Genomic DNA, 23,873 nt, shown 5'->3' on the forward strand with positions numbered 1-23,873 from the left:
ATATAATATATTTGTGTTCATTTCATATAGGTGAATTAATAATTATCAATTTGGGACATAAAAAATGATACCCAAGTAGTTTAGCTTAGACTCTTTAATTTTTAATAAAATAAATACAAATTAAAAAAAATAAAGCTAAATACTAAATAACATGCTACAATAAAAAATTAGTTAAAATAGTTAATAAACCACTGACCTTATGAACATTTTTGTCTACATCTAACTAAGAAAAACTATGTTAAAGCTAAGTGAATTTTTCTTATTGCAAACGGAACAAGCGGTTTTCATTAAAAAAATGTGGAGGTTTAGCTTTTAAAAAAGTCAGTTTTAGGTTGTCATGGACATTTTGCATTTGATATTCGATATTTCGATACACGCTAGTTTGATAATTTTTGCTTTTCTGTCTTAGTATTTGAGTATCCAAATTCATAATTTACATAAAAGCTTCCATGTATATTTGAAATTTATTTAAGAATTTTCCGGGTTTCTAAAGAGAACAGTTCTATTTCTTAACAATGCTTTGTTCCGATTTTGTTGTTTCGTCTTATTTGTATATTTTGTCTCTTCACTTGTCTCCCAGTTAATTGTATCATTTCTCAACTATTCTCATATTAAATTAAAAAAAAAAGATAATCTAACTCTGCTGCCTTAAACTTAACTTAAATATGTTTTACTTATACCTTATACAATGTAGTTTGAACCGTTTACAACAAGGGACGTTTCCCTTTACCTTCAATCCCAAACAAATTAAATCACATAAACCAACCAAGAAAAATGGTTCCTATAATCGATAATACTTGTTTCTACGGTAATTTTAATAAGGAATCTGGTTTTGATAGAACTGTATCATGTCATACGTTCGGGTTCTAAAGTTAAGGTAACTATTTCTGATGACTTGTAACATATAGTTGGCAGCCTCTTTGTCGTTGGCCCCCGGATTAAATCGTCCTCGTAGTAATTTAATCGTCTGACCTCTGAAGCATGGTAGACCCGTATCCAACATGAGAGATACTAAGGAGATTATTGCCTCTTGGTATGGACTGAAATAATTAAAATTTTTATTTTAAGTTAATAGTTTAATTTGGAGATGTAACGGACAACAGCTGCGGTTCTCTGTGTTCCCACCAAATCCTTTATTGTTATTGGTCAGTCAAGTGTAAACCAATGAAACTGCATGGATTTTACTGGGAAACCAATAGAAATGGGATTACTAATTTGTTTCCCTTACACTAATTTGAATAGGTGAATGGAACTGAGTTACTCTATAAGTTTATCTACAGGCTTGTTTTTGAGTTTAAAATCAGTTTTATTAATGGGTTAAAAATGTTAAACAATAAAACTAAAGAGTTACTTATTTTGTTGGGTATTCCGTAACGTTTATAGTAAAAATTAATTTAGAAAATACTTTCTCACATAGTTAAACATTGAAAAAAAAGTAGCCTTATTCACATATTTAAAAGAAATATGAACTAAATCTTTAGAGATATTTTTCGTTATAGTTAATTCAATGTAAGTTTAATAAATCTTAAATGCTATATATAATTTACTTGAGACATAATAGATTTTTTTATATACCTTGGAACCGAGGTTTTATCTATCTCTGACCTCGTTTCTTCTTTTCAATATCCTACCAACTTTATTTTGAATACTGAAATTGAAAATATCTATTTATTTAATAAAAATACCTAATTTGAATCAACGTTTCGGTAGTTACATCTACTACCGTTATCAAGAGTTACTTATTTTATAGGGTATTACGTCACTTATAGCAAAAATCAATTTAGAAATTACTATATCACACGCTCAAAAATTGAAAAGAAGAAGAAAATAGATTTATTCGCGTATTTAAAAGAAATATAACTCAAATCTATAATGATACCGTTGGATATACTTAATTTAAGTTCAATAAGTTTTAAATACAATAATTTACTAACTAATTTGAACCAACGTTTCGGTAGTTATTTATCTACTACCGTTATCAAGGTAATTAAAGTAAAATTAAATTAAAAATATAAATAAAATGTACTTATCTTTCAAATTTCCTGCTATATAATACTTCCTTCAAAACTCCTTCCTAATTCGACAATACTTTAAATACTTTTTTATATAATTTCATGGTTTATTAATAGTTTGACAAACTGTTTTGAAAGATAACAAAAAATTCAAAGGTTACTTCTTTAAAATTAAAGGGGTGTGATCTTAATGTTACAATTTAATGATAGGAAATATATGAATATCAAATATTTTAAATTATTAATTAATTTTGAGAATGCTCTGTCCTACCTCTCTTTTTAGCAGAGGAATCCATGTATTATTAAAATCAACCGAACAAGTAGCTAATCATTTATGTTCAATTAACATTATAAATGCAGTTTCCTTTAGCCTACGTAATTTTGAAATTGGTTCGTTTGCTAAAATTAAGGAAGCATTCCAGTTTATTCTATGGTTATTGTCGTATGCATGTTGTGTAATTTTGGATTTTTGAAAATCATTGTTTTTTATGTAAGATTTATGTTCATTAATTCTTTTTGGTAATGGTCTACAGGTTTCACCTGTGAAAAATTTACCACAAGTACAAGGAATTTTATATATTACATTTTTTAGCAATTCTTTTTATCTTATCAGAAAAACCTGGAATAAATGGTAAAATAAGATTTGTCTTAAAAATTGGTTGATTCAATTTTATACTAATTTGACGGCTTTTTTTGCCTTGGCAGCTGGAGCCTTTGTCGTTTTTGGCTTAGGAGCATTGGGCTTCTTAGTTGGACCGGCCTTATTTGATTTCTTAGCTTTCGACGGTGACTTTGGCTTGACTGCAGCTACAGCAGCAGAAGTAGCGGCGGCAGCAGTCTTCGCCACTTTCTGTTCTCCGCTGGTGGTCTTTTTACCCTTCTTATCGCTGGCAGGTTTCTTAGCGACTACCTTGGGAGATGCTGCCTTTTTCGCTGTTGGTTTAGCAGCAGATGCCGCTTCACCGGTGGCTTTTTTCGCAGGACTCTTCTTCCTAGATGCTGCCCTTTTCTTTTCACCAGCGGCTTCTTGTTTTGCGGCTGGGGCACCGGAGGTAGGAAGCTTAAAAGAGCCGGAGGCTTTTCCTATAGTTTGTACTAAAGCACCAGACACCACAGCAGACTTTAGATATTTCTTTATAAACGGTGCCATTATCAAACTCTTTAAAGCAATTTTCCAAAAATTCTTTGGGATAATAATTGTGTATTAAGATATTTTTAATAAAATCTTTATCAGTTAAATATTGACTATTACAAATAATGTTTACACGATAATATAAACTTTTTTATTTTTTTAGTGTGATAGTAATTTCTAAATTGATTTTTGTTATAAGTGACTCCAATACTCCAGTAATATCCAATAAAATAAGTAACTCATTATGAATTCGTCACAATAATACAGATTTTACTTATACTGTTATCAAGGTAAATAAAATGAAATAAAATATAATTAAAAATTTGGAAACATTTCTTTTCCAATCTCCCATCTGCACTTTTTAAAATCTTAAATACGTAAATAAGTCTATTTTCTTCTTTTTTTCATTATTTGAGCGTGTGGGATAGCATTTCCTAAACTGATTTTTACTATAAAAGTGACGTAATACCCAATGAAATAAGTAACTCATTATGAATTCGTAACAACAATACATGGACAAAGATTTGTGTAATATGGCCAAAGACTAGCAAAAGTAGTAATACTCTAGAGCCTGTGATTGAGCAACCAACTTTGGAGGAGTACACAAATGCAAAAAAATTAGATTATATTTTAAAATATTAGAATTACAGATCTTCAAACCAAAGAAAATAGCTCTCCCTAACATCTGATATTTGGACCTGCACAAATACCAATGTCAGTTTTAACAGAGATTCCAAGCTTGTGACAAGTTAAAAAAAACTGGAAGAATGAAAAGAAAGAAAAAAGACGAAGAAAAGAAAAAACGGAAGATTATAGTCTTTCCATCAAGAATGTACTGTTTAGGTGAAACTCAACATTTTATATGTTGGAAAGATTACAAGAGTTGAAAAAGTTTATCATTATCTATTATGCCAAACAAGAAAATCTTGGCTAAACAGTTTAACTTACTACCACTGGAAATTACTAACCTCGATTATAAGATCTCTCTTACCCTTTAAAAGTAGCAAAAACAATTAGCTAAAGAGAATCATTCCTATAAATAATTGCTGGTTTAAAATAGTTTCTTTTTCGACTTTATTTGTGGTAACGACTAAATATGCCTTACTAAAAATCATTGAAAAAAGATTTGAACTTAATCACCCAATTAAAAATTATGCCATTGCTACAGTATTGGATCCTAGGTATAGAGTAGCATTTTTTCAGTGAGAAAATATTTTTCTTATGAATCAAATTGTTAATGAGATGAGATACGACGCCAGCCGAAGGATTTTACTAGCTCTGAACTTACACCAGTACAGAATAGTGACAATGATGAAAAACCGTTATCGAAAATCAAGATTCACAGTTTAGAGTGACAAAATTGCTTCTCCTTCCACCCTCAGTGATGTAGTATCGTATTAAATCGTAGAACATTGAAAGACAACAACTTTGAGTTCAACATGAGTGTCTTATATTATTTTATTTTAAAAAATGCTTCATATTTTATTAAAGAGATAGTAGTATTGTTTTGCGCCTGTCAAAATCAGTGACAAATTTTTATGATATTATAGTGTTTTTTTCTCATTTCTATTGAAGCAGTTGGCTACTATATCGTCGGTCCCAAGGCAAAACCATGAATGTGCAAAATTGGCAATTTTTTACCTATCTACATTTTCAAGCACCTCTAAACCCGTTCTTGACAATGCCAAACCAACGAATCTGCAAGCATAATGGTTTTGCTGGGGGTATCTGTACTGCCTTTGACGTATCTTAGTTTGTATTCGATAGTCGCAATGCGCGTATCGTGAATGTGACACTTTCGTGGTTTTGGCCTTGCATTAAAAGTTTGAAGTCAGTGAATGTGGTACATTCGTTGTTTTGACATTGTAAGTGTATGGTATACTTTGTAACATTAGTGTATAGATTTTGAGTAGTAAAAAATCAATTATAAAATGATAAACGTGACACCTAGAACACAAAAAATAATGGATAGTGTTAGGTCTAAACCTGAAAGAGATAAGCAATGTATGGACCAAAATGGAACTAAGGTGTAATGTGGGTTTTTTCAAGCCAAAGAAGGACCAGTGCAAGATATGTTTGGCACAGAAAAATATGACTGGAGAAGAAAAAGAAGCGCAAGAACAAACGTTCCAGCAATACTTGAGAAGAAAGGAATTGGCACGCAAGGCTCGCAGTGCTAATAAACTGGGAGCAATAAACAATTCTACTATATTAGCATTCAATTTTAACCTTAAAGCTGTACTCACAACTCCAAAAGGATCTGCAGGACAGATATTTTACTTGCGCAAGTTAGTTGTTTATAACTTGACAGTTTATAATATTGGAAATCAAGATGGCATTTGCTATCTATGGGATGAAACCCAGGGTAAAAGGGGTTCAAATGAAATCGCTTCTTGTATCTATGAATACGTATTATCTAATCCAGAAGTAACAGAAGTTAGAATGATGTCAGATGGCTGTGGTGGCCAGCAAAAAATTCAAATTTTGCTGCTATGTGTATGCAGCTCATTTCTGTTCATCCTAGCTTGAAAATCATAGATCATAAATTTTTCGAAAGCGGACATACTGAAATGGAATGCGATTCCATACATTCCAAAATTGAGCAAAAAGCTAAACATGTTCCTGTATACATTCCTGAAGGTTGAGCGCAAGTAATACGAGATGCTCGTATGAAACCACCCCCATTTAAAGTGAGGAGCAGAAGCTTTGATGATGTTTATGATTTTAAAGAATTTGCAGCGCAAGAATTTGAGATGAACAAAATACCATGGCGTAAGGTTTGCTGGATTGGTTATCTTAAATCGGACATGACGAAGGTGTTTTACAAAATGGATTTTGAACAAGAATTACATGACATAAACTGCATGAAAAAATTTGAGGTCGACCAAAAACAGCGGAGTTAAAAAATAAGCATATGAATGTGAGTTACCCATTGCGAAGCCAAAATATCAGGATTTACAAAAAATGTGTTCTGATTTAACAATCCCAAAAGTTCATCACAGTTTTTATAAGTCGCTAAAAATTAATAATAATATTAGGGATAGATTACCAGAACCAGATAACAGTAAAAATACTAACTCAGATGAAAATTAAACCATTTCACTTTATACTCAAGCTCATTTAAGCATATGAATTTAGTTCCTTTTGTATTTTCAGTATTTTTTGAGAAACCCTTTTTCGTTTTTATTGTTTATTTTGCCAATGATTTAGAAGTTTTGTTTTCTTAGATTTATAGATCCCGAGTTTATCATAGTTTCCCAATGAAAATAGACATGTTTATTGATATTTGAAATCAATAAAAATATTGAAAATCATTGTGTCTGTAGGTTTTCTTATTGTACTATAAGTGATTTGAAAGAAAATTTTGCAATGCCAAATCCACGAATGTGACGTTTTGGAAGGTGGGGGCTAATAAACAGAAAAAATAATAAGCCAGTCATAAACTGTCAAAGTAGATCCTATGTCTCCCAAGAAATGAAATTATTCCCACAAAAATCTGAATTTTCACAGAGTATCAAAACCTTCAAACCCAAATATCTCCAAATCACGATTTTTCACACTCATGGTTTTGGCATTGGGCCGACGATATCATAATCATTGCTTCAGAGGTTGCAAGCAAACAAACCGCCCATGGTTCCATGGTAATGCTAATTCGAGCCTTTCTAAGGTCTAAACTATAGAAAAAAAATACCAGAACATTGAAAAATGCGTTACAAATTCGAAAATCTGATCCGTGATAGTGGTGGAAGGAGAATGAGTTTCCTAATCTTTGAAGCTTAAGGTGCAAAAAGATAGTTGTTTCCCAGCAAGTAGCCTGTACTCGGAAAGGTTTTTTTTGGGGTTTTTAATGGGCAGCTTGCATGAAAAAAGCGTTCCAGATTAACGGACCAAAATACTGGGTTTTATTTATTTACTATAATTTACAAAAAATAAACTTAAGTATTGAGAGTGAGTCCCATTGTTTTGCAAATTAAAATACAAATCCGTCTGGATCCGAAATTCAGTGCGGTGACCGAACTTTAGCGGATACCGGATGAATGGTACAAGTCCGTTCCATTTCTAGTTTAAATATTAAACATTAATTTGCTCAACAAATTTAATTAAGAAAATTTTGAGTTACTGAATTAATTTCGCTATAGTTTACTTTACTACAGAATATATAAAGCCAGACCGATTTTAACTTCCTGTATTTTCTGTAGAATGTCTGGTTGTGGTTCAAAATTTATTCCTTATTGAATATTAAGTAATCAATTAAGTTGGAGATAAACTACTTACCGAACAGCAAGGTAAGCTTGAACGCATAAATCAGAAAACCACTTGAAAGGAGCAGCTTCCATTTTACCTCCCATTATCATTACCATTTCGTCAGTCAGTTTGATGTCTGGTTCAAATCCCAGATTTCCTCCAGGAGAGGACTCAAACATAAATCCAAAATCTTGAACAAAAAAGAATCTCATTACATAAATTGAATGAGACTTATAGCGATTGCTTTGATGGCGAATGAGTGATTTTTGAAAGAAAAACTACGTTTGTATTTGATAACAACGTTTCAGCCCACCTTAACATCATCTATAACTAAAATTTATTTAGAAACATTGATTACTAGTTATTTCTTACTAAAAATTGTATTGCTTATATTGAAAGACATTTTTGTAATTAACAATGAAGCAAATTATATTATATGTAATGGGATGTAGCCTAAAAGGAACTAAAAGAGAAAAAAATTTGTTTAGTCAGGTTAACCTAATTTATACGGAAGTGCTTACTACCCTAAGAAAGATTTCGGCTATGTAAGGTTAGTAGTAGTCACTTTATTCATTCATTTATTTATATAACTTTTAAAACAGTTTTCATATTATGGTTATATGTTAATAGTGTCCTGACGGCGATTTACAATTCCTCTACCATTACAGTCACGAGGGTGACTGAATTCGAGTAGTTTTTGTTTGCCGAATATTAGTTACATTTTCTAATCTATTACGGTGCAGAAATTGACCATACTAGAATAGAATTTGTAAGTTTATTTTGTGCGCCATTGTCTTTACAAAGTCTAAAGGTATGGTCTATCTACTGCGGAGTGCGCAAGCGGAGTACGCAATGCGGAATCCGCATGGATTGATTCGTGTGTAGTTTTAACTGAATTTATTCCAGTTAAAGTCACCACACTGTATAATTCATAATACCTAATCATCATAATAATCCAACCCAAGCCAATGGTACTTGATTACGTCTTACAATCGTTACGATTTACACTGTTTTAAAATAATCTAAATATTAAGGCCCCCTTTCACGCGCCAACATGTTTGCGCAAACTGGTCTGTACAAACTGTTTTGCGCAAACATGTTGGAGTCGATGTTTGCATTTTGACGCTCAAATATTTTAGTCCATTCGGTCCACATCTTGTTAACCGTCGCGAAAAAGTCTCCTGTGTTTATGGAATTAAAACAAAGAAAAAATGGATATTGATAAAGAGGAAGAACTACTGCTATTAGGACTTGCTGCTGTTTGTATTATTAAAAAGAAACTTATCTTACAGAAGAAGAAAAGAAGACCAACTAAATTGTGGCTAGAAAAAAGACCTTTACTGGCTCATACTTATTTAATACGAGAATTAAGAAATGAACCCGAAGATTTTCGTAACTATTTGCGAATGGATGAAGAAACTTATCTTCCATTGTTAAGTTTAGTTACGCCAATCATTATAAAGAAAGATACTGTCATGAAACGTGCAATTACACCACATGAACGGCTAACTGCTACATTGCGGTTTTTGGCTACCGGGAGATCCTACGAAGATCTTAAATTTTCCACGTGTAATTCGGCATGTCACCTAAGTCAAATTATTCCCGAAACCTGTGAGGCTATATACAGTGCATTACGAGGTGAATATTTAAAGGTACGTAAATATCATTTAACAAATAAAATATATTTCTCTTATAATAATTCAGGAAATGTCAAAAAACTAAGTTCCTTTATCAAAAACAAATAAAATTTTCTTAAAAAACACTTTCTCCAAGAAAAAAAGAACAACAAAAGTTAAACATCTTTAAAATGTTGAAAGTATGTTGACACTGAGCTCTCACCCTTTTTTTGATTGCTGGGTTCATTCTGCGGTAGGGGTTCTTTTGTCAAGTGTTGTTGTTCTTGTTGAAACTGATCTTTTATGTTTGTTTGCTCTGGTGAATGGGGTAGACATGAAGTGAGATTGACTTCTTCCGGCATGTGTAGATATGCTTGTTCTTGCTGTAGTTGCGAATAAGTTGGCTGTATTGACACTAGCCATTGTTGTCCGTGAGGTGGTTGATTGTACGGTTGTGTATGGTGCTGAAGTGTCTGTGGTTGTAGGTATGGCTGAGTCTGATGTTGATAAGGCTCTATGTTTTGAAAATATGTTTGATTCTGTAACCGATTTGCAGGTTGATAAGTGGTTTGAAAAGCAGAGTTAGGAGTCAACTTTTCTAAGGGGGCCTCGTAAAAAATATCATTAATTAATTTTTCGGCATAAACCGCTTGAAGTGGAACAAGTTCCTTTAACTTCACCGCCCATGTTTTGGCTATTAATGTAAATTTGTCTTCAACGGCCGACGGCGGCGGCGCCGTGGCTGTGAAACGTTTCCCAATCACATGTAATATCGCATTTATCCAGCTGCCGTTTCATGGTTCTAGTTGTCTTGAGTGGATGGGCGTGTGGATGTGGATGGTCCCAACGTCAAAGAGTATGGTGTAGAGGGTGGAGAAATACTTGGCGACTCCCTTGATGAGAATAATCCTGATTCACTAGTTGCTTTATCATGCTCAGCCGTAAATTGATGAAGTTCCTGAAAATCATACGAATATATCAATGTATATAATTATACTTTTTATAAAGAATTGTGAAACAGCCGTGAGTAATGAGGTATTATTTTGGTTACAGTTTCCTAAAACTACGACGGAATGGAAGAGTATCGGTAGAGAGTTTGAGCAAAAATGGAATTTTCCACATTGCTTGGGCGCTGTTGACGGCAAGCATATACAAATTGTGGCACCTCCTCGATCTGGATCATACTACTATAATTACAAAAAAACTTACAGCATTATGCTAATGGCCATTATGAATGCAAACTGTGAATTTATTATGTGCGATGTTGGAACTAACGGTCGACTATCTGATGGTGGTGTGCTAGACAATACAATATTTATGAAGAACTTAATGGAAAATAAATTACATTTGCCAGCTGCAGAGGCAGTTGTCGACGAAGAGCCCCCTGGAGCGACCAGACTTCCTCAAGCCTTACAATCAAAGGGAATTGGACTATAATAAAAGGATTTTCAACTACCGATTATCCCGTGCCCGCCGAATAGTCGAAAACGGATTCGGCATTTTAGCTGCCAGATTTCGAATTTTTCATACAAAAATCAATTTGAAAGTTAAAAATATTGATAAAGTAGTGTTAGCATCCTGTGTTCTTCACAACTTCCTACGAAAGCATGCAAATGAAGCGTATGCTCCTACATAGGACGTATTCGACGAGGAAGACGTAACAACTGGTATCATTACGTCTGGCCTTCGCACAGCTGATTATAATCTTGCTCGCGGCCATCAGCGCAATGCCAGTTCAGAAGCAAAAGATGTAAGGGAGAAATTTTCAAACTATTTTAACAATTCTGGCAAAGTTCCATGGCAGGATAAAATGGTTTCTCCAACAATTCAAGGCATTTAGAAAAGTAGCTACCTATATCTACTATTACATACCTACGTAATAAAAATTTACTTACTGATTCTTCATGTTCATCTTCAACATTGGTTTGCGTCTTTCGTGGAATTTCTTGATCCCGTATAAAGCTAAGCAAATCAAAATACCACAAATGAGGAACGTACACGTCTTCTTCACCAGCACCAGATCTCTCCGAATCAATAACTTTTTTTAATTCTCTCCTGTACGCGGTTCTTAAAGAGTTAATTTTTTTTACTACAGTTTCTTTGTTTGCTCCTACATCGAACTCCCGCATTTTTTCAATCATACTTTCATAAGCCTGTTGTTTCGCATTACGATCACTGTACTGCTTGGATTTTATCTTCCAGAGACACGGGAATGATCTGTACAACTCAATAAACTCACTTAAAAACTGTTTTTCTTTCTTTGACATTGTAAAGCAGAACAAATAAAGTTTCACACACTATTAACTGACAGGCCGCAGATAATTGAGCACTACGTGCAAATAGTTGCTAGGTTCGGCATAGCACTCCGAAAACTCTGAACTAAAAAAGGATAGAAATATTCCATGCACACCAATTAAAAAAGAATAGATAGTCTTGACACAGCTGATTAACGTCAAAAATCAGGTTTATCTGTCCTCCATTCACTCCTGATAATGAGCAGGCGTGAAAATATGACAGATAAACCACATTTAAGACGTTAATCAGTTGTATCGAGACTATCTATTCATGTTTTCTATGTTCCTCTATGCTTTGAAAATGTTGAATATTAAAACGATTATTCACAAATATCTAATAGTTGGTCATACTGAAAATGAAGGAGATAGCTATTCATGCGTGTATTGAAAGAAAAAAATAATTTTTTTTGTCCCATTAGAGTTAGCCATGATTATGCTCCCTTGTATACTGTCAAGGAAATGGAAACTCGAGACTTTATAGACTGGAAAAAAGTGTACGACCAAACAGGTAAAGACTTTAATGTAAATAATGATGCGGAAAAATGTATTTGGCAAAATGTAAAGATGCTTTAGATGAATATAAATAATCCAGATCTAATAAAATATAAGGTTTCCTACTTAGAAACAAACTTCACCAAATCTATTAACGTTAAATATATTATGAGGGGTCGTAGAAGAAGAACATGCAAGAGTATTGAATTAGAAATTTTTTTATTAATCTAAAAGAACGAGAAAGTGTTAAAGGGTAAAGAGCAAAATAGTGATAAGAACTCAGCTTAGAATATAAAATTCATTTATGTTAACAAAATTAAAAAATATGTATTTTCTTAAAATAAATGTGTTTTCTTGACAGTCTTCTACTAATTTGAGGACCTTTAACATAACTAAAAATTAAATAAAAAAAAATATGAAATAGTGAAATATCTTTTACTTATTTAAATCTTAAAGACTAAACGTCCAAAGCAATGTTATCAATGCTCACATAAAACTTTCTTAACTTGAAATCACCGGACTTAAAGGAAAGTTTACAATATAAATATTAAACTTAAACTACTCCTATAGAAAATAAAAAAGCGATTGTCTTAAAACAATGAATTTGGAGATATCTCACTATTGCTTTCAGGTATCGATATTAACTCCACTGCAAGTATGGACTACTTCTTCAACAATAATAATAATGTTTATTTTCAAATGCAATATAACAAAAGAAGTACAAGTAAATTTAATAATCATTGGTTCGGCAGTAAATACATAATGCCCCAAGCCCTTAGGAGCTAGTACGCTGTGTGAGGACTTGCTGGTATTTTGTTTTTTGCCTTAATATAAACTTAAATTGCAAAACAAAACAAACAATCTAAACTATAAAACTAATCAAAACCAAAAAAAAAAAACAAACGATTCAACAAAACATTTTTATAACAGGATTTACTTACTGTATATTTTACCGTACTGCACCAAAGCAAGACACAGACCATGATTAAAATTAAAGGACCATATAAGTGGACACGTTAATTTTTAACATTTACCAAATCATCAACAAGTTGTCTATTTTGAAGGATAATAAATTTTTTGATCGTACTTTTAACCAATCCCAATGAGTTGCTACCTAGAATAACACCTCTCATTTCTAAGTAAAACACTGTTGCCCTATTGTCTTCCTAGCTGTAGTGGTTTGTGAGGAATTCTGTTGACGACTTCTTGTATTATACTGATGGGTAATTAATGAAATGTTTGACTTCTATTTGTGTAAATAAGTTAAAATATTATAAAAAAATATTTTACGAATATCGAAAATTTTTGTTTCACTGTACAGTAGATCTGAGGAATATAGTCTAAGTTTTTATAAATTATTTTAATGATACTCTTCTGAACGATTTCTAGGCATTTTAAAAATACTTCTCTAGCCAGCAGATGAATTAATTTTTATTACTTACCGATATGTATAATATGTCCGTCCTTATCTAGCATTATATTGCCGTTATGCCTATCTTTGATTTGCAAAAGGAACCCGACAACGCTGTACGCGGCCATAGAAATAATAAAGTTACGACGCGCAGTTTGGAATTCTTTAGTTCGTTCGCCGCCGTATGTTTTCTGGAAGTACTCGTACATTCCGATATCTGTTTGACGGCCCAACTGATCTCTGGATTTGGCATTTGGTACGCACTCTATTACCCCACACTACAAATAAATAAATATAACAGAAGTGATTGATTTGTTGAGGTTAGGGATCAAATAAACTAGTCCAAATGTATGGATTTCGATTTTTACGTTAAAAATATTACCTAATAATAATTAAAAAAAAAAAACATTAACTAATTACTTAATACTTAAATGTACTTTTAGATTTTTTGTAAGTATTAGATATGGCAATCTTATCACATATGGAGTCATATTCCTCAATAAGAAATATTATATCCAGGGTGTCCCATAAATAATAATAAATAATTTAACAGTAGATTCCTTTAGAAAAAATTAGGTTAAGTTAAATTTTCCTAGTAGGAAAGCCAAAGACAACCAAGATGTAGAATTTAAAAGTTTTTTTTAATTTTTGCCATAAATTTAGCATTTATTCTTCTTATCGTTTTTATCAAAATTTGGACAATGGGGTTTTTTATATGGCAAATCTTAAAATAAACCTTTTTTAAGATTATGTCAGATGGCGCCGGCAGAAAAATTTTCATTTTTTTAAAACCCCGTAACTTTTTTAGGATTGGCATAATTTAACTTTTTATTTGAAATATGCATTGTGCAAACAGTTTTGCTTAAAAAAGGTACAATTCAAAGAACTCTCTACGATTTACCCTTTTCGAGATATATTCATTTAAAGTTTAAAGTGCTCAGGATAAAATTTATTTTCATGAAAATAGATTTAGGATTTATGTTTTTGTCGGTTATTTTGATGAGTGGTTATAAAAATTCAACTCACATTTGGTAACATTATCTTTTTCCTTTTATAGCGTTCTTATTGTTATTTCTGTTAGTTATTGTAATTTATTGCGTATAATGTGTCGAAGACCGACACAATCTAATAAATTGAAATTCAGACTTTAACTCATTAGATTTCTGCATATGGGGATTCAAGAAATTAATGGTAAAAATATTAACTGCGGCTGAGTCATTTCGAAATAAGCAATTATTTTTTCATCTTTCAGTGAAAGGATTTTAAAAATATATTGAGACAAATGGAGATCATATCGCTCATTTACTGAGAAATATTCATAATTTTTATTTTAAATTTATCTTTTGTATTTTACTATTCGCTAGAAGTGTAATAAAGCAATTTAAATAGTTTATGAATGTCATTTTTTTTAATGCATTGAAATCTTGAAAATGTAAATATCTCGAAAATTGTTCCTTGTAGCGAGATTTTTAAAGTGTACATTTTAAGCAAAAACTGTTTGCATACGGAGTTTAAAAATCAAAATATTGCCTTATAAAAAAAAATTCCATTACTCAAACTTTTATGGCCAAAATAAAAAAAAATTATTAACTTTATTACCCTGTATTTAGGATGTCCTTATTTTTTGGACTACAAAAATTGAACTTAACCTAATTTTTTTTAATCCGCTGTTAAATTATTTACCGTTATTTATGGGACATCAATACGCGCACAACACTTACCCCAGGAGCAGTAGCCACAACTCTATACGGAAACAGATAGAGGTCAAGCCCAACAGTTTGAAAGATATTCTTAAAAATACCGATCACTTGAAGGGCCAACATGTCTTGTCTGACGTCATCTCCCACCTTAAAGATAGCGGCTTGCCACAGTTCGGGACCCAAAGAAGCAATATCATAAGTCTAAAAACCAATTTTAATTGTTTAGTTATAAATATTACATTTAATGACGCTTACTTCGTTTAATGATACGGCCATGGCGATATTTTCCAATTCCTTTATGCCACATTTGACTACTTTGAATCTGGCTAAGTAGGGGGCTTTTGCGGCACTTTGCATCGGAACTCCGCTTTTATAATCTATGTCTACCACCATTGCTTCGGGGTTACTTGGTAAGTAACAACCCGGTTGGACCTAAAAATAAGTTTTCTTCACTTTAAAAAAAATTTTAGTATTTATTTGATAAAGTTATGAAAAGATATAATATGCATAGGGTATACAGAATAATCTTTACGGCGTTCCCCGACATTATAACGCGGATTTTCAGAAATTCTTTTATTAAGAGAATTATTAGTAGCAGATGCCATTCTTAATGTATAAATGTGTATTATACTCGGCCTCATCTCATAAATAAACAACACGTAGTATCTCCGCCTCTGGCTTAACACACAGATTTTAAAGCATATTCGACAAAAAACCCTAGCGCGCTCCCCTCTCTACGACTCGTCCCCGTTAGACGTGTGCTAGTCTGCGATTTTTTCGGAGCTGCGACGCGATGCGACTGCTCCGCCTACGTCACTGTGACAAATCACAGTGATTTTTCACAAGAGTCTACGTAACAACTTTTCAGATAGAGCGCACTGGTATTTCCCCGTCGCCTTATCGCCCCGTGGCCCCGTCAAGCCATCGCTGAAATTGTATTACCTGTATGATAAATAAAACGTTTTTCGAGGCTGAAAGCTGAAATGGTTGTTTTGATTTAGATAGATTTACTGGTGACATGTTAATTGAGTTATTTTAGGTATATTAGTATTAATAAAATCTGTTTTTTAACAGTTTTATTCATCTTTGGCCCGTATCTAAAATATATGTACATTTTGATTGTTTCAAATATTGCACTTTTGACTTTTGAGCTACTTCTACTTAACCGATTGTACCAAAATTTTACACAAACATTGGGTTCTTGGCTTATGACAATACAATATTATTATATTCACCAACCTTATGGAATTAACCCGGCATCGGCAACCAGCAACCCCTAGGTAGGTACCTTAATAGAGGGAGGAGCTTTATGATTTAAAATTAGAATAAGGACAAATTTAATAAAATACCTCGTTTTAAAGGTTTCATTCGGCCAGGTGAAATTGTGCAGTCATAGAATATCAAGTAATAAAATGCTAATTAAAAGACAAGCCAAAAACCAGAAAATAAAATATACTAATCTACTTTTGGTATTGATACATTAAATATGTAGGTAGTATTTCTAAATAAAATGATGACCCCTGGATCAACTTTTAACAATTTATTAAAATAACGTGAGGTGCACATTCGCCAAAAAAAATTTTAGCTGATGCGCCAACCTTACAAACAGAGAGTCGCCCAAAAAAGAGGCTTCATACGCCTGTGAAAATTGGCCAAAAAAGGGCTTTTCTGGATAGATGAGATCTAAGAATCTAGAAGGTTTTTTGATATGGGGTTTTAAAATATTTGTTCAGAAAGGACAAAACTAGACTTCTGTAGTTTTATTTTTTTTAATTAGGCCTAAGATCATATAAAAAAACAATGCTTAAACATACAGAAAATTAAGGTAATTTTCAACGCTATATTTTAGCTGTTTAGAATTTAAATTTCAAAAAATTGATTCTACAGATGTCTAGATTAATCCATTAACTAACAATTTTATAAAAAAATAATATTAAAAAAGCGCTAGCTTCTTAGATCTCATCTATCCAGAAAAGGCTTTCAACGCAGTTTTTACCGGCTAAATTCTAAAATCGTTGGGTGATTGCTAATCGATATCGTTGATTGATAATCGATCGTACTAAACGTCACCCCTTCTGTACTATTTTTGAAATTTTCTTGGCTGAATTGGATTACGCTTTTAAGGCCGCTGCACAATTCATGCCCGGAAAAAATCTTGTTCAGATACCTATAGGTATATAGAATCAACGTAAACAACAGGCAATATAATAGGAATTTTTATGTTATTTAGGATTTTTTTTGGATCAACTTTCGTTTTCTTTTTGGTTTACTCAACAATCATTCCAACCTAAAATTATGACAACGTCAAAGTCAAAAAATAGATGCAAAAATAAATAATACTTACTTTGAATAAAAAATAAAAAATACTTTAAAAAATGCAATAATAAAAAACACTTTTTTTTTCGATATTTTAAAATGAATTCGAGTTCTAACATAATTTTGACTGTCCCACTTAATTTTGCTGACGATAGTATATTGCTCATAAAAGGGGATTAAAAAAAACTAAATATAATCAAATGCATACGTAATATATTTATTTAAGTTAATCATCTTTATCTGCGAAATTAACAAGGGAAACTTGATGAAGGAATTGAAGGATATAGTAAATGCAAAGCCGCATTATCCATATCCTCCGTAGAGAGAGCAGCTAAATTTGCGGGCTTTCGTTTTTTGGGTTTGCTCGTTTTAAACAGCCGCGCCTTTGTGGCTTTATATTCTTATTAGGGTGAGCAGTAGATTTAAATAGAATATTTTTTCTTTTCCTTATTTGGCTCTCTTTAATACTAATAGCTCGCAATGTAGGATCCAATGCCACCAATGTTTTTTCTATTTCGTCCACTTCTTCGGCAGTATCTGCGCTTTCAATAAACTGTTGGAATTTTAGTACAAGTTTGTTTTTCCTCTCAGGAAGTTGTAGATTTTTCAAAACACAAAATACTGTCCCAAAGAGTATGAAAGTAAAATCTCGAAACAAAAATCGACGAGTCCGACTAGACTTTAAAAAAAATTGAAACCCCTTATAAAGTAGGCATGTAGTAATAAAACAAAGCATATTTTATTACTACCAGGTATCCGACTCGACTCAATAACGTGTCACCAGTTTAATTAAATCTATCAAAATCAAAACAACCATTCCGTTCGGCTTCAAAAACCTAATATCTAAATACAATCAATACAGGATAATATAAAGTGCAAGTACATATTTAAATGAATCCACGGGGCGATCCACAGTGTTGCGCCTAATGGACAAAAGTCCAAAAATAAAAGTTGGTCGATAATAAAATTAAGTACCGTACTATTTACAAAATAGCTGCAGACACTTATCACAAATATTTTTTTTTTTATAAAATGCGTGTAAACAACGCAACGGAGCTCCGAAACTTTATCATTTAATTTGTTTATTTTGTCGCCATATAAAATACCCACACTTTAAAATAAGTATTTCTCCGGTTCTGTGCGTATAAGTAGAAAATATTATATTGTGTTATAGTGACCAAAGGTGCTTAGTTACATATAGGTATGTACTGATTTATACTCACTTATTTAATATATTAAATACTAAATAAATGAAAAAATAGCAATATTTTAATATTAAGCTATCTTTGAGAAAACTTTTAAAAAAATGTCCGCATATGTCCTCGACAATTTTTTGTATATTAGTACCTCAAGTGTACCTAGTGTACTTTATTACACTATGTTGTTTTCCTGCCCCAAACTGCCCCTTTTTTAGTTCTTAATTTTTTTAGATATGGCTTACACTATACCAAAAAGAGTTTTATTTGAAGAATGGTTGGTAAGCAATCAAAATGATAAGGAAAAAAATATTTTTTTGAAAATCAAATCAATATTAAATCTTGATGAAGATATCTGCAGTGAAACAGAAAGCCATTTAATTGACCAAAGTCATTTGTTTTGTATAAAAATGAAGGATTTATGGCAGAAAAGTCATCGAACCCGCAGCCAGTTAGAAAAAAATCACAGCCAATGGCTAAGTGGATCTATCACTGTTGATATAACTGAAGTTAACCAAGGGCCTTCACTTAGTCATGTAGAAGAAAGAAACTTAGTCGGAAGGCCTCGAAAATCATTCGAAGACTCTTCTTTAAAAACAAAGAAACGGAGAGTAGAGCCTTTGCTAAAAAACTATACCGTTGAAGAATTGCGTTTCGCTACAGAACACTGTATGGATTCTTCTAATGAAAAATTTTCTTCTGAAAAAAAATGTTTGAGTACTAAGCAAGCACTGGCTCTTTTTTATGATATTGATCTGTCAGTTAGAAAATACAACACTTTACGTTCTGTTGTAAATGCGCTACATCCTGATTGCTTCCCGAGTTACCGTGCCTTACTGCAAACAAAAAAAAAATATTTACCTAATAATATTACCGTAACAGAAATATCTGCAGAAGTTGGTCTTCAAGAATTGTTACAAAAAACAACAGACAGTATCCTTAATATTTCAAATTTAAATATTTGTCAAGTGTTCAATCTAAAACTTATTTGTAAGTGGGGTTTCGATGGCAGCTCGGGACACAGTCTATATAAGCAAAAATTTGAATCGGCATCTAATACAGATGAATATATGTTTTTAACAGCATTGGTTCCAATAAAATTAGTTGATAGCTGCAATAATGTAATCTGGTCTAACCCAAAAACAAATTCTACGTTTTACTGCAAACCCATCAAGTTCGCTTTTATAAAAGAAAATCCTGAAGTTGTTCGTCAAGAAGAAAATGCCATGGTTATGTCTGTAAACGAGTTGAAAGTTTATACTACTTCAATTGAAAATAAAGATTTAAGTATTTCCTACGAGATGATTTTGACTATGTTTGATGGAAGTATAGCAAATATTTTGTCCGAAACAAACTCATGTTCAAAATGCATCATTTGTGGAGCCACTCCCAAAGAAATGAACTCTGATACGGTTTTAGATAAATCTCCAGTAACCCAAAACTATCGTTTTGGCATATTAACTCTCCATTGCTGGATCAGGTTCTTTGAGTGTTTGTTGCATATTGCATACCGGTTGCCAATTAAAACTTGGCAAGTGAAAGGCGCAGAAAATAAAGCAATTACAGAAAACACAAAAAGGACCATCCAGGAGAATTTTAAGAGCAAAATGGGTCTTATAGTTGATAAGCCAAAGCCAGGATATGGCTCCACAAATGATGGCAATACTGCCAGGCGTTTTTTTCAAAATCCTGTTTTAAGCTCTCAAATAACCGGAATCGATAAAGAACTAATTGAAAAATTTCATTTAATTTTAAGAATTTTGGCGTCTGGTTGTAACATCGATATAACCAATTTTCGCATTTTGCTAAATGACACTCGTAGGTTATACTTACATTTATATAGCTGGTACTATATGCCAAGTTCGGTGCACAAAGTTCTTGTGCATGGCTGTGACATAATTGATTTTTTTGAATTGCCTATTGGGCAACTTGCGGAAGATGCTTTAGAAGCAAGGCACAAAGAATTTAGAAAAATCAGATTATGTAACAGCCGAAAAACTTCACGGGTAAATGCCAACACCGATATAATTTCAACTCTTTTACTGACCTCTGACCCAGAATTATCTTCTTATAGACAATCTACTAAAAAAAATTAAAATATTTTGTATGATAATAAAATAAAAGAGTATATAATTATTGAGAATTCTCAGAACACACTGGTAGAATCTGTTTTTGGCTTAGAGCTATCTAGTTCCTCAAGTAGTGATGATGATCAGTCTGACTAGATTTTTGACTTATTTTTCTGAACTTTTTGTTATTTATGAAAAATAGAGGTAATGTAATATTTAGTACACTGAAGACTTGTTTTTTTTTCAATATTTTTAAGCAAATACTTTTGTTTAACTTGTAGTGTGTAATATTTAGCATATAATTATTGAAAGCTTGTTTTTTGAGCAAATACTTTTATTTTATTGTTTGTTATGAGACAAATATAAATTAATTCAGTTATTTTATTATTAATTGCTTTTCTAATTTGGGCGAGGAAAGTTGTGAGCAAACTCTTCTTGTTATATTTTTAACATTATTTTAGTAAAAAAACTTCAAAAGAGTTAAAAAAAAATAAAATACAAAGTTTACTTTTTTATTTTAACAGCTTATTTTAATTTTGTCCAATTACCCCTATACCACGCAACACTGTGCGCGACCGACGTGAGCCGATATGATGCCGTTTCGTTTTCGAGCGGCGCCTCGGAACGATGGATACGATGATGCCAAATCAGATAAACGGACGTTAAATAAAAGGCATGCATCATTATTTTTGCCAATTAATTTATTTCAGAAAAAGATTTTTTTTTAAATGTATCTAATGATATGACAGGGATTAGGGATATGTGTAAAATATAAGTAAATATAAATAATGTATCTTTAACTTTGAACTACTTACTTTAGCTGCTTTTGAACCACTTAGTAATTTAAATAATTTAAGAAAATTATAGGCAACTATTTGACTTATAATTTTCTATATCTAAGTTATAATTCTTGTCAAACTGACAAAGAAAAATTTGGGAACCGGCAACACCGTTTTAAATTTGGACTTTTATGTTTATGTCTGGGTGTCTGGTCGACCGGGGATTCCTGGAAATGTTTTTATGGGTATCGTTTTGCTATTGGCATTTTTGCTTGCATTGCATCATTAGAATGTTAGAATAGAATCATTAAAAATAGTGCGTGTTAAAAAGTTTAATTTTGTTGTGAGTTTCGGATTTGAGGTGAATTCTAAAAACAATAGTGCTTTTACATTCTAGTATTTTACTTTTAAGGTGGGTTTATAAAGGAAATATCACGATACACGCACAACGGTATGTTCCTCGTTGGACACCAATTGGTTCATTTCGCGCAATGACTAGTCTGGCAAGCAGCGTCTGATTACCGTCCAATTCCTATCACTTTCTCGGTTCATTTTATGGCGTTGTTTGTATAGTTTTTCTGAAATTTTTGGAAGCTGGCGAGTTTTATTTATTTACGTGTTACGTGGTTATTGTGTATTATTATTTATTTATATTAGAAGTGAATTTAAAATTAGATAAGCATTATTTTATTAAGTTGTTTTTTGTTTTATCAAAATGTCTAGTTGTGCCGTAACTAGTTGTATTCAACTGTTTTTAAATACAGGGTGTTGAAAAAAACACTTTTTGACTTTAAGAAGCTCTAAAACCAATACCTTAAAAATAGAGAAAAACGGATTTCTCTTTCCCATCTTAACTTTTTAATACCTATCTTATGAGATACATGTCAAATATGAAACTTGTCAGAAAAATCTGTCAAAAATATTGAGAGGTGTCATATTTGGCATGCATCTCAAAAGATAGGTATTATAGATAGTATTATAGGTAGTATGATAGATAGGTATTGGTTGTAGAGTCTCTTAAAATTATAAAAAGTGCTTCTTTTCACACCCTGCATTTAAAAACAGGTAAATAAAACTAGGGCATGTGATACACCAAAATGTTTATAATTTTGTGTAGAATCCAAAAATTTTATTACATACAGGGTGTTCTATTTAAAATAAGAAAGTTGGTATTTTTTTTCGTACACACCCCTGAATTTTAAATGAATTTAGACATAACTTTTGGGACGCACTGTATACCCTTAAACTAATATTTAATTTAACATTTTAGCACGAATATGTTCAGACCATTTTAAAGAAGACTGCTTTGAAATTCCTCTGAGAGAAAAGCTATTAAATTACACTCCAACGTTAGTGGCTTTTTAAGGTTTTAGTCTTTTTAATGTCCTCTTTTTTTCTTTCAATACTAATTATTATTGTTTTAGGCCTGATGATGCTCTGAATAGAGCGAAACACGTGTAGCTTTAAGTAAATGTTGTGAGACCATGACTTTGTGTTTTTTATTGTTTTTCGTCTGTTGTATTCGTCTCTTTGTGAAAAATGGATGAGATTTTCTTATTTGAACTAATTGATAAGATATATTCACTTTATAATAATTTTCTAAGTTTATAATATTTAAATATCCTGTGTTTATTACATATTATTTGTATTACTTCTACTTGTTTAATTTAGAAGGTTGGTGTGCAGTAATGTAGTATACATATTATACGAATTATTACTAACGATAATGAAGTTTGAATTTTACGTTTGAAACGTTGATGACTGTTAAAATTTATATTATTAGTTAAATCTAATTAATAAAAGTTTTCTTAGATGGAATAAACTGTTGCAACTGTACTTTAAACATCTACGTGTTGTTTATTTATGAGATGAGGCCGAGTATAATCATAAGATCAAACGAACTTACCTGTAAGTGAAGTTCGATCTTGATTATATGAAGGCCTCATCGAAATAAATAAGTCCCACCTCTTCCCAAACTTTTTCTAGCAACAAAGTCCCTTAGTTGCAACAGTAACTTTGAAATAACTAGGTTGAATGGGGACGAGTCGTAGAGGGGGTTTTTTGTCGAATATGCTTTAAAATCTGTGTGTTAAGCCAGAGGCGGAGATACTACGTGTTGTTTATTTATTTCGATGAGGCCTTCATATAATCAAGATCGAACTTCACTTACAGGTAAGTTCGTTTGATCTTATGATAATATGCAATTTTAAACTTATCACGAGATCGAAGGTATCATTTGTCATTTTACTTTGAAGTGAAGAAAATATTTACCTTTATACGGCTTAGTGCTTCTAAACAAGCCTTTCGTCGTTCGGGTCCTTTGGGAAAAGGTCGAATTTCGCCGGAAATGCTAGTGATTTTATCAAAAAAGTCGAATTCTCGTTCGTAGAACTTCTTAGCCGGCCCGGAGAGTTCGCCCACAATAGTATTTACAAGTGATTCGAGTATTTCGAATAAAATGGCTAAAAAGTAGGAAAAAACATTTAAAAGGAGAATTTATGTATTAAATATTAAGGCAGATTTCACACCAAAGAGATAAGCAACAAGCGATACGCAATAAGCAACATGCTTCGGTAGTGTAAATAACATTGGGTTAAATGACACCCGTTCA

At 32.1% G+C, this 23,873-nt stretch overlaps 2 protein-coding genes and 1 long non-coding RNA gene across 5 annotated transcripts in view; 1 reads left to right on the forward strand and 2 right to left on the reverse strand.

The window, feature by feature from the left end:
- Nucleotides 1-79: 79 nt before the first annotated feature.
- Nucleotides 80-23,873, reverse strand: part of LOC126743886 (phosphatidylinositol 4-kinase alpha) — a 104,638-nt gene continuing 80,844 nt past the window's right edge. For all 3 annotated transcript variants that reach the window (XM_050451158.1, XM_050451149.1, XM_050451140.1), the window contains 6 exons: nt 23,534-23,724; nt 15,158-15,334; nt 14,924-15,103; nt 13,234-13,480; nt 7,420-7,579; nt 80-1,040 (listed from right to left, as the gene is read on the reverse strand). In XM_050451158.1, the coding sequence (XP_050307115.1) occupies nt 815-1,040; nt 7,420-7,579; nt 13,234-13,480; nt 14,924-15,103; nt 15,158-15,334; nt 23,534-23,724 (1,181 nt within the window). In that variant the 3' untranslated portion in view covers nt 80-814. The remainder of the gene's footprint in view (nt 1,041-7,419; nt 7,580-13,233; nt 13,481-14,923; nt 15,104-15,157; nt 15,335-23,533; nt 23,725-23,873) is intronic.
- Nucleotides 1,974-7,405, reverse strand: LOC126744252 (histone H1-like). The gene has a single exon (XM_050451628.1). It carries the CDS (start codon nt 3,160-3,162, stop codon nt 2,683-2,685), a length of 480 nt encoding a protein of 159 aa, XP_050307585.1. The 5' UTR covers nt 3,163-7,405; the 3' UTR covers nt 1,974-2,682.
- LOC126744354 (uncharacterized) lies at nt 22,508-22,899 on the forward strand. Its single transcript, XR_007663121.1, has 2 exons — nt 22,508-22,628; nt 22,687-22,899. It is a non-coding gene; the product is annotated as an uncharacterized LOC126744354 (long non-coding RNA).

Source organism: Anthonomus grandis, chromosome 1, assembly GCF_022605725.1.
Source record: "Anthonomus grandis grandis chromosome 1, icAntGran1.3, whole genome shotgun sequence".
Taxonomy (NCBI): Eukaryota; Metazoa; Arthropoda; class Insecta; order Coleoptera; family Curculionidae; genus Anthonomus; species Anthonomus grandis.